The following is a 14,567-nucleotide window of genomic DNA, read 5'->3' on the forward strand; positions in this document are numbered from 1 at the left end:
AACACCTACAACACAGAAGGTGCGTTCAGCGGAATGCAGGGCTGCCTCAGGACTGGAGGAAAGGCCTCAGTCTGAACCCTGGCCCCTGACAGCCTCCTCGGGAAGGACAGGAGGGCTAGGGACAGCCTCACAAGCCCCATAGGGCCACACCTGCCAGCGAGAATCTGGAGGTGGCTCCTGTTAGTTGCTTTGTGACCAATTCATTCCAACTTTTGATTTAATCTCTTTCTGCAGCCAGCTACTTAATCTAGAGCCTGGATATTGTTAACCTGGGCTCCACAGTACAGCTGTAGCCCAGGGTCAGGTCTCCGGATGCTACCTGAGAATGTGAGACCCATGAACAGGTGTCCAAGCCACACAGGAAACATGTCCCCCTGTGGCATTCACTTATCTGATCGTGAGGTGGCCCAGGTCCCACGAGGCCTCATGAGCCTCACACTGATAAACAGAGCAGTCTGGACTCTAAAAGGCCAGCTCCAGGTGTCGGTGCTGTGGCGTAGTGGGTAAAGCCACCGCCTGCAGTGCTGGCATCCCATAGGGGCAGTGGTTTGAGTCCCAGATGCTCCATTTCCGATCTAGCTCTCTGCTATGCCTGGGAAAGCAGTAGAAGATGGACCAAGTCCCTGGGCCCCTGCACCCACATGGGAGACCCCGAAGACACTTCTGGCTTTGGACCAGCACAGCTCTAGCCACTGAAGCCAACTGGGGAGTGAACCAGCAGATGGAAGACACCCCCCAACCCCGTGTGTGTGTGTGTCTGTGTGTAACTCTTTCAAGTAAATAAATAAATCTTAAAAAAAAAAAGGCCAGCTCCAGAAAGTGATGCACACTAGTACTTTATACTTGGTTAAGCTGAGGGTGACTACAGTCACTTCTGCCCACACTCTGACCCCAGATGCCTAAGATCTATTTGGAGGCCTGTCTCACGCCCATGACTGACATCAGGCACTGCTGAGAATCCCCATACAACCTCTGGAGGTTCTTCAGGCACACAGAGCAGGAGGGGTACCTGTCTGAGCCAGAAGAGGCTTTTGCCTTTTGGTGGCCTGGAGCTGCAAGCAATCCTGCCCCAGATGGAAAATAGAGGACCCCTCAGGAGAGGTGCCCCCTATGGTTCAGTGCCCAGAGACCAGACTGCTTTCCCTCACTTTCAAAACTTCAGTACTCTCAACCCTAGAATGGATTCAGAAATGATCCCAGTGACACCCCCAGACCAGCAGTTAGGCCTCCTATGATCGGCATGGGCACGATAAGGGGGGTACCTGGGCCAGCAGGGAGATCACTGCCAGAGGCAAGGACACTGATAAGCATTCACTTGTGTCCCCCAAATTCACAGGCTCAAAGTCTATCCACAATACCTGTGTTCATAACCTCGTATGGAAATGGTCTTTGCTGATGACCAAGTTAAAATTAACTCAATGTTAGGAGTCTCATTGCACTATGATTGTGCCCTTGTCAAAGGACGGGGTAGGTCTGGACCGAGGAATGCACACAGAGAAAACACCCTGTGAAGACAGAACTCACAAGTCAGGAAACTAGGAGGCTGGAGTGACTCTTGGAATGGGCCCTTCTCTGGCACCTTCAGAAGCACAGCCCTGCAGACACCTGGATCCCAGGTTTCAGACGGCAGAGCTGTGAGACGACAATCACTGTGGTTCCAAGCCACCCAGCGCACGGTGCTCTGGTAGGCAAATAATACAGGAGTATTCTGTTCTATCCACCTTTCTCTCTCCAGGTCACCCCTCAGGAGAGACAGACAACCCACACCAGCTCCTCCCCAGGAACAGCTCAACCCAGACTGCCTCATGGAACCACAGGAACCACCCCGGCTCCAAAGAAGGAATCACAGCAGCCTGGCTATGAAAGCACGGCGCTACACACACATGCGCCTCTGCAAGGCTCAGACCACACTCTGGACTCAAGAGGGAACATGACCCATGGCACTCTAACCCCAGCTTGAAGTCCATTATAATTTATGCATGAATCATCTTAGTTGAAAGACAGATTTTCTGTCCTCTAGTTCATTCCCCAAATGCCCACCACAGCCAGTAGCCCACAGCCAGTAGGCTAGACTAGGGTGAAGCCAGGAGCCAGGACCTCCTTCTGGGTCTCCCGTGTGGTAGAAGGAACCCAAGTATTTACTCTATCAACTGCTGTCCTTGAGGCACATTAGCAGGAAGCTGGATTGGCAGAATAACAAGGACTCAAATCAATGCATTCTGATATGGAACACAGAGTGTAGCTTAACTCCGTGCACTACAACACCCACTCCCATGAATCATCTTTGCCTGGTTTATTAACATCAATAGCAAGGAGCCTTCCTCAGTCATGAGCCGTGGGTCCAGGTTAGCAGGGAAATAAAGGATGCTTCTAGGAAGGCCTTACCTGACCGTAGGGCTGGGGCTGACTCGGCTTCGTGGCAGACACAGGGCCAGGAATGGCAGACATGGCTAGGGACAACTCTGGGGGCTGGAAAAAGGACGGTGTCAAGACGGGTTCTGTCTCAAGTGGATGCCAGGTGACAAGACCCACCCAGTCGTGCTTCCTCCACCTATACCAGGAGCCATTCTAGGTGCCTGGTTCAGATAATGAACAGATTCTCCCCTCAACATCACCACGTGTGTACAGAACATAGTATCAGTCATAAAGGGCAGCTGTGGTGAGGGTGTCAGAGTAGGCTTCAGGGAGCACAGGAGAGGGACGAGAGACCATGAAGAAGGAACAGAGCAGACACCAGAGGCCACCACGACTAAATCAGGGGAAGCAGGAAGGACAGAAGGATCGGACGGTTGCTCACAACAGCCCACGGCCCACGCAAATTCAACACGCGTCCTCCGTGTGGCCCAATAAGGGAATGCAGTTCACAGTCACTTAGGACAACGGTCAGAGATTCCTAAACAAGGCAAACACCTGCCCCCATGTGGCTCGTACATGTGAACCATGAGAAACGAAGGCAACTGTGCACAGGAGTATTCACAGCAGCCTCATCTGTAACTGCTCCCAAGCCAGAACATCCAGACACCCATTCACAGGAGAGTCCATCACAACCCATGGCTCACGTGCACCACTAACCACCGCTCAGCAGTAAAAAGGAATGAACTACTGTCAACAAGGCTGCGTCCCACAGTGGTCACACGAAGAAGCAAGACTAAAACAACGCAAACAAAAAGTCCCACATCCATGCTACCTGAGCATGTTTACAGGAAATTCTCCAAAACACAGCTAATTTTTAGTGACAAAACAGATACATGATCCTGGGGCTGGTAGGTCCTTGGAGATGAGGGTGGGAAGGCGCTATGTTCACAACCTTCATCACAGTGTGGCTGCATGGTGGATATGAAAGTCACACATAAAACAGTTGCTCTGGCCAGCGCCGTGGCTCACTTGGTTAATACTCCGCCTGCGGCACCGGCATCCCATACGGGCACCGGTTCTAGTCCCGGTTGCTCCTCTTCCAGTCCAGCTCTCTTCTGTGGCCTGAGAAGGCAGAGGACGATGGCCCAGGTGCTTGGGACCCTGCACCCACTTGGGAGACCAGGAGGAGGCACCTGGCTCCTGGCTTCGGATCAGCACAGCTGTGGCCGAGCTGGGGCCAGAGCCAGGAGCTGAAAACTCACTCTTGGTCTCCCACATGGGTGGCAGGAACCCAGTTACTTGAGCTGTAACCACTGCCTCCCAGGGTCTGCATTTGCAGGAAACCGGAGTCAGGAGCCAGAGCAGGACACTGAACAAAGCACTCCCATAGGGGATGCTGGCATCTTAACCAGCATCTTTACTAGCGCCAACGCCCGCCTCCCTGGCTTGTACTTGGATGTCGTTCTGTGGTGCGGGGCAGCAGGACTGAGACGCAGGGGTGTTGCCACTGTACCAGTCCTGGTGAGAATGACCTCGGCAGGGAGAACACGCCACACTGAGCGCCTGTGGCTCTTGGAACAGCTGGAGCTCTGGAGCTGGTGACAATCCCCTGGCGGGTGCCCCTGGAGGAGGGTGGCAGCAGCTGGGAAGGGACTGGGGTTTGAATTCCCGCCTCAAGTACCTGGGAGGAGGGAAGAGTGGACCCAGGGTTTCCTATTTTGCAACAGCCACGGATGCAGCAGAGTTGAGATGGGGTCTGGGGAGAGAAGAGGCCTGTGGCCCTGAGGGACCCTGACACACACAGTGCCTGTAGGAGACGACAGGCAAGCAGGACACCAGGGACACACTCCACATTCTGGCAAAGTGGGTCAAGAAAGCTCTGCAGAGAGGGGCAGTCACTGGCCCCAAGGCTGCAGCACGATGCCGTCTGTTTAGTGACCAGGCAAGAGCGTGGCCCACTAAGACCAATTAGGGGGGTCAGCAATTAGGGGTGTAGGCTAAGCCATCAACTCAGATGGGCACCGGTTCATGCCCCAGCTGCTCCTCTTCTGATCCAGCTCTCTGCAGTGGCCTGGGAAAGCAGTGGAAGATGGCCCAAGTGCTTGGGCCCCTGCACCCACTTGGGAGACTTGGAAGAAGCTCCTGGCTCCTGATCGGCGCAGCTCTGGTCATTTGGGGAGAGAACCAGTGGGTGGAAGACCCCTCTGTCTCTCCCTCTTTGTATAACTCTACCTCTCAAGTAAGTAATTTTTTAAAAATCTAAAAATTACAAAAAAAAGACCAGACCAATTAGGATGGGCCAGCGGGAGAGGCTGTCCGGGGCTCTGTCGAAGAGCGGCCGTGTCTCACAGTCGAACGCCACACGGAACACGAGGGAGGCCGCGAGGGCCTCCAGGAGCCGGCGCGGGCCGGGAGCTCCAGGCAGGGCAGAGGCAGGGGTGGGTGTCTGCGCCACGCCAAGGGACGCCGCAGCCCCCTCCCCAAGGCTGCCTGCTCCGCAGAGGCGGCCCACCGGGGCGGCACCCAGGAAGGGCTGCCCGCAAGGGCCCCACGGCCCCAACTCCTCCCTGCGTCCGGCCCCGGGACCCCCCGCCGGCTGCCGCAGCCCTCGGACTCCGCAGTCCCTGGGGCTCCCGCGCCCCCTCCGCGCGGGACGGACGCGGCAGCCAATGGGAAGGCACGCCGCGCTGGCCCCGCCCCTCATGCACTACCAGAGCCGGAGCGACCGCTCCAGGCTCTCTGAGGAGGCGAGGGTGGCCGGGGACTGTGATGCCTCGGCTGGCGTGCTGGGGCCTTAGAACCGCTTGTTTCCCCAGCAGGGGCAGGGGGCCGGGGGCAGCGCCACCGCCACAGCTTCTCGAGAGGAGGAGTTGCGCCCTCACGGGCACTGTCGCACGGGCTCCTGACCACTGACCCCAAGTTCCCGCGTCCTCCGTGGCAACAGGGCTGCACGTCCCAGAGTGCCTGTCGGGCGGCTGGGCGGTGGGACTCCGTGTCCCAGAATGCTCAGCGGGCGGCTGGGCGCTGGGACTCCGTGTCCCAGAGCGCTCAGCGGGCGGCTGGGCGGTGGGACTCCATGTCCCAGAGCGCTCAGCGGGCGCGTGGACTGTGGGACTCCGCGTCCCAGAGTGCTCAGCGGGCGGCGGGACTCCGCGTCCCAGAATGCTCAGCGGGCGGCTGGGCGGTGGGACTCCATGTCCCAGAGCGCTCAGCGGGCGCGTGGACTGTGGGACTCCGCGTCCCAGAGTGCTCAGCGGGCGGCTGGGCGGTGGGACTCCGTGTCCCAGAGCGCTCAGCGGGCGGCTGGACGGTGGGACTCCGTGTCCCAGAATGCTCAGCGGGCGGCTGGGCGGTGGGACTCCGCGTCCCAGAGCGCTCAGCGGGCGGCTGGACGGTGGGACTCCGCGTCCCACAGCGCTCAGCGGGCGGCTGGACGGTGGGACTCCGCGTCCCACAGCGCTCAGCGGGCGGCTGGACGGTGGGACTCCGCGTCCCAGAGCGCTCAGCGGGCGCGTGGACGGTGGGACTCCGCGTCTCAGAGCGCTCAGCGGGCGGCTGGGCGCTGGAACTCCGCGTCCCAGAGTGCTCAGCGGGCGCGTGGATGGTGGGACTCCGCGTCCCAGAGCGCTCAGCGGGCGCGTGGACGGTGGGACTCCGTGTCTCAGAGCGCTCAGCGGGCGGCTGGGCGGTGGGACTCCGCGTCCCAGAGCGCTCAGCGGACTGGCGGGCGGGGACTCCGTGTCCCTGAGCGGCAGGAGGGGAACCTGTCCTGTTTTTTCAGCTCCGAGTGCCTCGGGGGCCAGGCGAGGTGGCCGCAGCCAACCCGTCTGACGCTGGACGCCCCGGCCTCGCGTCGCTGCTGCCTGAAGCCCCGTCAGGTCACGGAGCAAGCGAGGCAGCCAGAGCTTGCGTTCGGGGCAGGCGCCAGGGCGTCCCGGGACCTTGGAAGGTGCGAGGAGAGAGCGGGCAGGTTTGGGACGCAGGTAGAGGTTGGGGCCTCCATGAGCGGCTGGGCCAGGACGCCCAGGTGTCAGCCAGGGCCATGCCGGGCATGACCGAATTGCAAGCAGGGAAGCTGGGGCCCGAAGGTGGATGGCGGCTGGAGGATGCCACGCGGCAGGCCGCTGAGGGCCACGGCGGCCGGTGTTCTGGAGAGCAGGTTACCGTCTGACAGCAGTTCCTCCCAAGGCTCAGATGAAGCTCGGAGTTTTAAGGGCGATGCAGTAACCACCTCCACGAGCCAAGCTGATTTCAGTTTTACTACCTTAGCAACTTAGGTTTTGACCTTAGAGTTGGGAAAATAAAGCAACGCTGCAAAGTCCTGGTTACCCGTGAATTCGCTGCAGCTTTGTACCACATGGAAAGCTCTTAAGTATCTAAGATTTGAGAAACAAGCACATTTTCCTTTTCAGTTTTCTCACAGTCCTTCCTCTTATGTGTGTAAATTTCCATTTGTTTAAGTAACACAAGTTGCTCTTATCTACTTCAATTAAAACAATAGGAACATTGTACGTTTTATATGTTAGGGTCTCAAATATTTTTTGGATGCCTGAATAAACAATACTAAGTTTTTTTTCTAAGTTACAATAAATATACACTATGTACTGTCCAAGAGTACTTCAAAAATTCGTGGGGAGAAGGCAGGTGGAGGTGGGTGTTTGGTTCAGTGGTTAAGAAGCTGCTTGGAGCTCCTGTGTCCCACCTCTGGTCCCAAACCAGCTTCCTGCAATTGTGCACACTGGGAGGCAGCAGGTGACAGCTCAACTACCCGAGTCCCTGCCACCCTTGTGGGGGACCCATATTGGAGGTCCCAGCTCTAGGTTTCAGGCTGACACAGCCCCAGGTGTTGTGGGCATCTGGGGAGTGAACCACTGGAGGGAATTGCTCCCTCACTCTCACCCTTTCAAACAAATAAAAATCATTTTTTTTTAAAACTTTGTGGGAAATATGGCCAGTGTTAAAGTGTGGCAGGTTAAGCTACTGCATATGATGCTGGCATCCCAAGTTTGAGTCCTGGCTGCTCCACTTCCAATCCAGCTCCCTGCTAGTGCCTGGGAAAGCAGCAGAGGATGGCCCAAGTTCTTGGGCCCCTGCACCCATGCGGGAAGCCCCGAGGGGACCCCTGGCTTCAGCCTGCCCAGTCCCAACTGTTGAGGCCATTTGGGAAGTAAACCAACAGATGGAAGATCTCTCTGTCTCCTCTCTCTGTAACTCTGCCTTTCAAATAAATAAATCTTTAAAAAATTTTTGTGGGAAGTAATTGGCATTGACTCTAGCAGGATGTCAGCATCTCATTCCACAGTGCCTGTGTTCAGTTCCCAGCTCCTAACTCGTTTCCTGCTGATGCAGACCCTAGGAGGCAGTTCTTGCCACCCATGTGGGACACCTGGATTGAGTTCATCTCATCTGGGCAGTGGACCCGTGGATGGGAGCTTCTGTCTCAGCTCCCTAATACATGGTCTTTCAGCTGCACGTCTGTCACCAGGCTTTCACTTTCCCCCAAATTTTTTTAATACCACTAAGCATTTATTAACACTGTTAAACAGTCCTTGCTAGAAATAAACCATAGCAGGACTGACTTCTAGATACAACCTACAAATATGTACATGTAAAATCTTATCCATGGTATAACAAGTTGCAAAAACTGATGACAGAGTTGGTATGTAACATTTCCACTGGTTCATTTTACATTTACGAATGTTATCCTGCCTTTATTTATTTTACAGCACACATTACAAAGAGAACATAACATCTGCGGCAACATAGAGGATCCTTTTTTTAGTCTTACCTTAAACTGTAAATTCAACTGAACTTGAGCGCTCTGGACAGAGAACCAGCATACAACCTGCTGTCTTGACTACCTAATGTCTCCTGGGTAAATGCGTGTGTGGGGAGCAGGCCTCTTCCTGATACAGGTAACTTTACTAATGTAAACGTCTTCTCAAAGGCAAAGCCTGCAGTAGGCATTTAGCTGAGTTGTTAGCCTGCCGTTTGGCTCCTGGCTCCAGCTTCCTGCTGATGCAGACCCTGGGAGGCAGCAGTGATGGCTCAAGTAGCTGGGCTCCTGCCAAGCACCTGGGAGCTCTGGACTGCGTTCTTGGTCCCAGCTTTTGCTTCACCCAGCGCTGGCCCTTGCAGGCATTTGTACGGTGAGCCAGCAGATGAGAGCCCTGTCTCTCTCTCTCAGAGAAAAACAAAAGCTCAGTTCTTCAGAGCTACTTCTGTGTCTTCAGTTTCTCAGAACTCCCGGTTCAAAATTTACCAAAGAAGTGGCATATTCTGGTTACAGTCATACTTTTGGGGTGCTGAGCAGCAGTAATGGAAAACCTACAGTGTACTTCTCTGTTGATCTTACAACTTTGCAGGTACTTGGGAACATAGCTGAGTCACCTAAAAAGGAGCCACAAAATGGCTGTTCTAGTGGCTAAGATCCAAGGGACAACCATGGATGACATCACCAAGTGACTTTAGATTGTTGATGCCAGTGGTCTAGCCTGGTGTTTGAGGACTTTCCCTCTTTGTCATCAGTAAGGACTGTTGTGGTGGCCAGGTGCACAACCAGGGCTGTGCTACAGTCAAAGAAAATATACTCCAGCATACATCCTGCATCCAGATGAAGCAACCAGTCAGGGTTAGGGGCAGGGTTAGGAGGAGCAGGATGAACACCCAACACAAAGCTAGATGCCAACGTACTGGCAGGAGTCTATGCCCAACTTCTCTTTTGTACCTGTGTGAGGGCAACTGGAATAATTTCCTGATACTGTGCTCTCCTCCCAGTAAGCTCAGGTCCCTTTAAAAATGAAAACAAAAGTTGTAGTGACTGACAGATGTGTAAAAATGTAGTAAGTTGATGAGTGTATAAAGGCTGTGAGCTGCTGAGGTGGGGGGATAGATGGGTTCTTCAAACAGGTGCAGGATGTGCCGCAGGGGTACGGAGGGGACATCTTTCTGCACTGTGCGGGGAGCAGGTGACCTGCATTACCATACCACTGAGCACAGAAAGCCACCTGTAAGGACAGCCATGCAAATGACACAGACCACACTCACTTCCTGTGAAACACAGGGAGGCCAAGAGAGAAGGAGCAGGACCTAGGGGAGGCTGGCTGTGTACTGGGGAGGGGGCAGCTCTGCGGCTGTGCTGCTGGGACCCACCTTGCAGTGACAGCAGAGGCGGCTGTGGGAGATGCGGTATCCCAGGTGTCTCCAGGGCCAGATCTGTGCTCCCCAAGGTGCAGTGGCCACCCTGGACCAGGACATGTATCCCCGCCAACCTCCCCGAACTCTGAAACTGCATGCACTCTCACCACCTCCCCTAGGCGCCCCCACCCCAGCCTCTGCAGGGTCTTCTGTAGGAAAAGCCGCCCTGAGGAAGGGGGTGTGACAGGCCTCTAAGGTGGTCCTCACCTCCTTAACCCCTGGGACGTGCCAGTGAAGAGCCCAGCCCGAGGGGTCCACAGCACGTAGAACAAGAGAATCCCAGCCGCCACGCGGTTCACAGTGGGCCGCGAGGCACAGCTCGGCCCTGCGGCTCTCGGGGAACCTGTGAGGGAGGGGCCCTGAGAGGGGCGGGGTGGGAGCTCTGGCAGCAGAAGGGATTCTGGCCACGCGTCTTTCGCAGGAATGACAGAGAGTGTTCTGTGCTGAGGGAGGAAGACGGCGGCAGGTGGGAGGCCGTGCGCGTTCTGCAACTCCATTCAGAGGACAGTTCTGGTCAGGTGGCTCCTTTGTGACAGCGCCTGTCAGGGACAGAACCTATCCTGTCTGGCGAGGGAAAGCCAGGCTGGGTCTTCCTGGGAACTCAGCTGGCAGGCCCATCCTCACCAGCTCCAATGTCTCCCCACACTGTAAAGTACCCGAAAACCTGAGACCAGCTCACACTGCCACCAGTTCCCCACAACATCCTCAGAGCTGTAGGGTGGGCTCCCGCAACTGGGGTCTCCACTGTGAGGCCTCACAGCACCCACTTTTCCAACCTGTTTCCTCCTGTGGGAGTGTGAGGATATAATCCAAGCCGGCAAGGAACTGACAGCTTAGCTACAGGTGAGCCACAGGCACTTGGCTTTCTAAATGCCACAGTGTACCCCGTCTCTCCAGCCCTTCTGGGGTACAGTCCCCCACACAGGCTGCACAGTCCTTCACTGCCAGGCCTTTGCTCACAGCGCTGTCTCTGCCTGGAAGCTGTGCTGCCCTCCTCCATCTGCAGAATTCACGTCCCAGCACAGGGCTCAGCTCAGCAGCTTCCTGGCGAAGCCCCCTGGCATTCTGTCCCTCTCAGAGATGGCTTAGAAAGGCCTGCTGGGAGGGACCGGCACGGTGGCACAGCAGGTTAAGCTGCCACCTGCAACACCAGCATCCCACATGTTTGCTGGTTCGAAAGAAGAAAGAAAGGAACAAGAGGAAGGAAGGAAGGTAGGCAGGCAGGACTGGCACGGAAGGAGGCACGACTCCCAGCTGTGGTCCTCTCCAGGCACTAAGCCCCTGCCCAGCACCGTGCCCAAGGACCTGACCCTTGCTGGCTGACCTGCCACTCTTGAATCAACATCTCTGCCCTACGTTCCCCTTGTTGCCTACTCTGGCCAAGCCCATGTCCCTCCAGATTGGCTGGGGGCCCAGGGCCGTTGAACCCCAAGCGGACTTTCCAGTCCCCCACATCTGGTCACAGTCCCAGGAGCACCCCCCAGCAGCACATTCTTCCTAATCTGTTAGTCAGTTCACCAGTTACTTAATGGACCAGAACGACTCTGGATCCCCTCTTCTGAATTTGCCACTCCGACTCCTTTGTGTGAAGGAACCAGCAGATCAGCTAAGTCTCAACCCAGGCTGAGCCAAGGAGGAGGGGCCGGCCACTGGATGGGACACCTGAGGGCTGGATTTCCAAGAGACCTTGCCAGGGCCCGGAGGAGTACTTATTAACTGTCCCCTGTTGGCGAGAGGCCCTGCTCGCAGAACAGTGCCCACCGCCAGTCCCCGGACCTGGCGCAGCCACAGGCATTGGGAGGTGAGCATCCACCTTCTCAGTGCGAGGAGGCCTCCTTGGCAGAAATGCCCAGCAAGGACCCTGAGCCTACCAAGCTGGCAGCCACTGTGTGCCAGTCAGTTCAGGGGCTCCTGAAAACACGAGGCCTTTGCTAACAGCACTGTCCACTCCTGAGTACTTCACGGTTATTTTCCCTTCGGAATCCGTAAAAACAAATACTGAGGCAAGCTACTGTCAACAGAGTGAGGACCTGGCACTGAGGTGAATCAGCAGACATAGAGAAACAAGGACAGAACTCTCAGAAATCGCTGCCTTTTAAACACATACCAATGACAGTGACTGCCCTGCATAGCAGGACGGGGGAAAGAAAGAAATCTTTCCAATGGCCGGCGCCGCGGCTCACTAGGCTAATCCTCCGCCTAGCGGCGCCGGCACACCGGGTTCTAGTCCCGGTCGGGGCGCCAGATTCTGTCCCAGTTGCCCCTCTTCCAGGCCAGCCCTCTGCTGTGGCCAGGGAGTGCAGTGGAGGATGGCCCAGGTGCTTGGGCCCTGCACCCCATGGGAGACCAGGAAAAGCACCTGGCTCCTGGCTCCTGCCATCGGATCAGCGCGGTGCGCCGGCCGCAGCGCGCTGGCCGCGGCAGCCATTGGAGGGTGAACCAACGGCAAAAGGAAGACCTTTCTCTCTGTCTCTCTCTCTCACTGTCCACTCTACTCTGCCTGTCAAAAAAAAAAAAAAAAAAAAAAAAATCTTTCCAATGAAAACGCCGGCCAAGACATGATGGGGCCTCCTCTTCCTGGCACCACACTGGCACGTTCAGAAGACCCAGCTGGTCCCAGGAGAGCTGGAAGGACACTCTGTCCAGGGTCAGCAGTGAATAAAAGCACTGGGAAGCAGCACAGCCTTTGCTTCAGACCTGCAGTTCCAACAGGAGCTGCAGCACAGGGGCACTGCAGAGCCCACCGGATCTGGCCTCCAGGATGGCAAGTGCAGGTCAGCCTCTCCCACGGCTGCCAGTTCTGTGATGCCGGACCTACCAGGCTTCTTCCAACAAAATGAAGTGCTGCGTCCACCTGCTCCCTGGACACAAGGGCAATCCCCACAGAAGGAGAGCATTCGACAAACAGGAAACAGAGTCCGAAAGACTAGTGCAGCTAGACAAAAAGCAGAAACACAGAGTAGCCAGAATGGGATTAAATTCCTCTCCCTTCCTATCAAAAAAGCCCGTAGGTTTCTCAGTGCCACCAATTACTGCCCTGTAGCCTACCAGCCGCAAGTGAGCAGCACGAAGAGGAAGAAGGTCTGAACTGCAGCTTGCATCCCTCTGCTCTGGCAAGCAATTCATTTCACCTCACACAGGCCACCACCAACAGCAACCCGCCCCTCACAGTGAGTGACTCCAACTGCAGTATCAACAACGTGTAGCTAAAGATCCCGTGCTCCAGTGCAAATGCATGTGAACCTCTACTTCACCAAGTGCATGGGAAATTCTGGGCGCTGGGCCTCACTCTGTCACGTGGATTCCCACATTCTGCTCGGCCTCAAGGGTCCGGCAGAGACTCCAGAGTGAGCCATTCCGCCCCGGTGGCACTGTTCGTCACCAGTCACCCAACAGCATTCAAGCCTTGCATGTTTTACAGCTTCTGGATCCCTGGTACCTGGTCGTGCGTGTGGTCACCAAACACCCAGGCTAATAACTGCTCTAGGACAGTGCTGTCTTGTTTGCGTGCTGTTAGGAGACCATCAGTGATGTTCTGGCCCAGCAGTTTGCTCTCATGGTTCCTTTGCTGCTTAACAGTCTCACTCAGGGGGAGATCTCTGCCACTGATCCACACTCTCCTCAACAAGGCAAGGGCTGGAAGGCCACCCACCTCCTCCACGACTAAGCACTGACTGCTCCAGGAACGACACCTCATGTCTGGAAAGACAGAAAGTCACTAAGTAAGGCAGCACAAAGGTGCTGTGTGGCAGCAAAGCACCCTGGTGTCAGTGAGTAGGACTGCTACAGGACGAGCTGGAGCCTCCACAGAACCCACCTGGTCAGAACCATTCCCTCCCGCCGCTGCCACGGCTGACATCTGCAGCGGGGCCGTCTCCTGTTAGACTCAGACTTCTCGCGGCCATCCAGAGACCTGACTGCTGCTCCTGTGGCTACATTCTGCAAGCTGCAGCCTGAAAGAAGTAAACAGGTTTATTTCCATTTCTTTTGCTTAAGATTTATAACTTACTGGAAAGGCAGAGTTACAGAGGAGGTGGGACAAAGAGGCAATAGAGAACGTTGATCCACCAGTTCACTGCCCAGTCACAATGGACGGGGCTGGCCCAAGCCAAAGCTGAGAGCTTAGAACTCCATCCGGGCCTCCCCAACGTGGATGGCGGGGACCCAGGGACTTGGGCCATCCTCCGCTGCTTTCCCAGGTGCACCAGCAGGGATCTGGATCAGAAAAGGAGCAGCCAGAACTCGAAATGAGGCTCCTACAGGACGTCAGTGTCGCAGGCAGCAGCCCAACTCGCTGCAGCACAACACTGGACCTTGTGTGCATTTCTAATGAGGACTGTAAGTGACAGCTCCCAGACACTTTAGGTGATCCCATCCTTCTAACTACTGGGGGCAAGGTGCTAAGTATTTTATGCAGAAACATTTCAGCAAAGTTATTTCAGTTCAAGTGATGGTTCAGAGAGCTTGAGACCTTTTCATTAAAGGAACTGGCTTCCTCTCCTTGTTGAATTCCTTAGAATAACCATTCCCTTTACTAAGAAAAACAAACAAAAACACCTTGGCCTTCTCACTATCAACTGCAGATTCGCTGGGATTCTCCTTTTACTATTATTCACAGACACTGGAAAGAGAGATTAACTCTTTAAAAGACTACAAGTGTTAAATAACGAGTTTACATGCCTTCACTGAGGCAACTTCTAGAACATAAGGCACAGAAGCTACTGTTTCCATGATGGTGACTTAAATGTGAAATTTGAGGGACCAAAATGAACCGAACTTGGTATCTTGGCAAGATTTCTTGTTACCTTGGAGTGGTACTTTGTGAGATGTTTACACAAAGTATGAAGGAGGCTATCAACAAATAAACTAGAAAAAGAAACAGAAAAAAAAAAATCCAGGTTTTACTTCCATTTCTTTAAAATATGAAAGTAAATAGTAAAACATTCAGAAATGTTATAGGAAAGGAAATTACTTCTTCTTTTTTTTTTTTTTTTTTGGACAGACAGAGTTAGACA

General features: G+C 55.0%; 1 protein-coding gene across 1 annotated transcript; it reads left to right on the forward strand.

Annotated features, from left to right (window-relative positions):
* The first annotated feature begins 5,357 nt into the window (after positions 1-5,357).
* On the forward strand, positions 5,358-11,868 carry LOC138845117 (uncharacterized). Its single transcript, XM_089313351.1, has 2 exons — positions 5,358-6,304; positions 8,082-11,868. The coding sequence occupies exons 1-2, from the start codon at positions 5,358-5,360 to the stop codon at positions 8,119-8,121; spliced, it is 987 nt and encodes a 328-aa protein (XP_089169477.1). The 3' UTR covers positions 8,122-11,868.
* Positions 11,869-14,567: the final 2,699 nt, after the last annotated feature.

This window comes from Oryctolagus cuniculus, chromosome 14 (assembly GCF_051225735.1).
Source record: "Oryctolagus cuniculus isolate XC-2025 breed Fujian yellow rabbit chromosome 14, ASM5122573v1, whole genome shotgun sequence".
Classification (NCBI taxonomy): Eukaryota; Metazoa; Chordata; class Mammalia; order Lagomorpha; family Leporidae; genus Oryctolagus; species Oryctolagus cuniculus.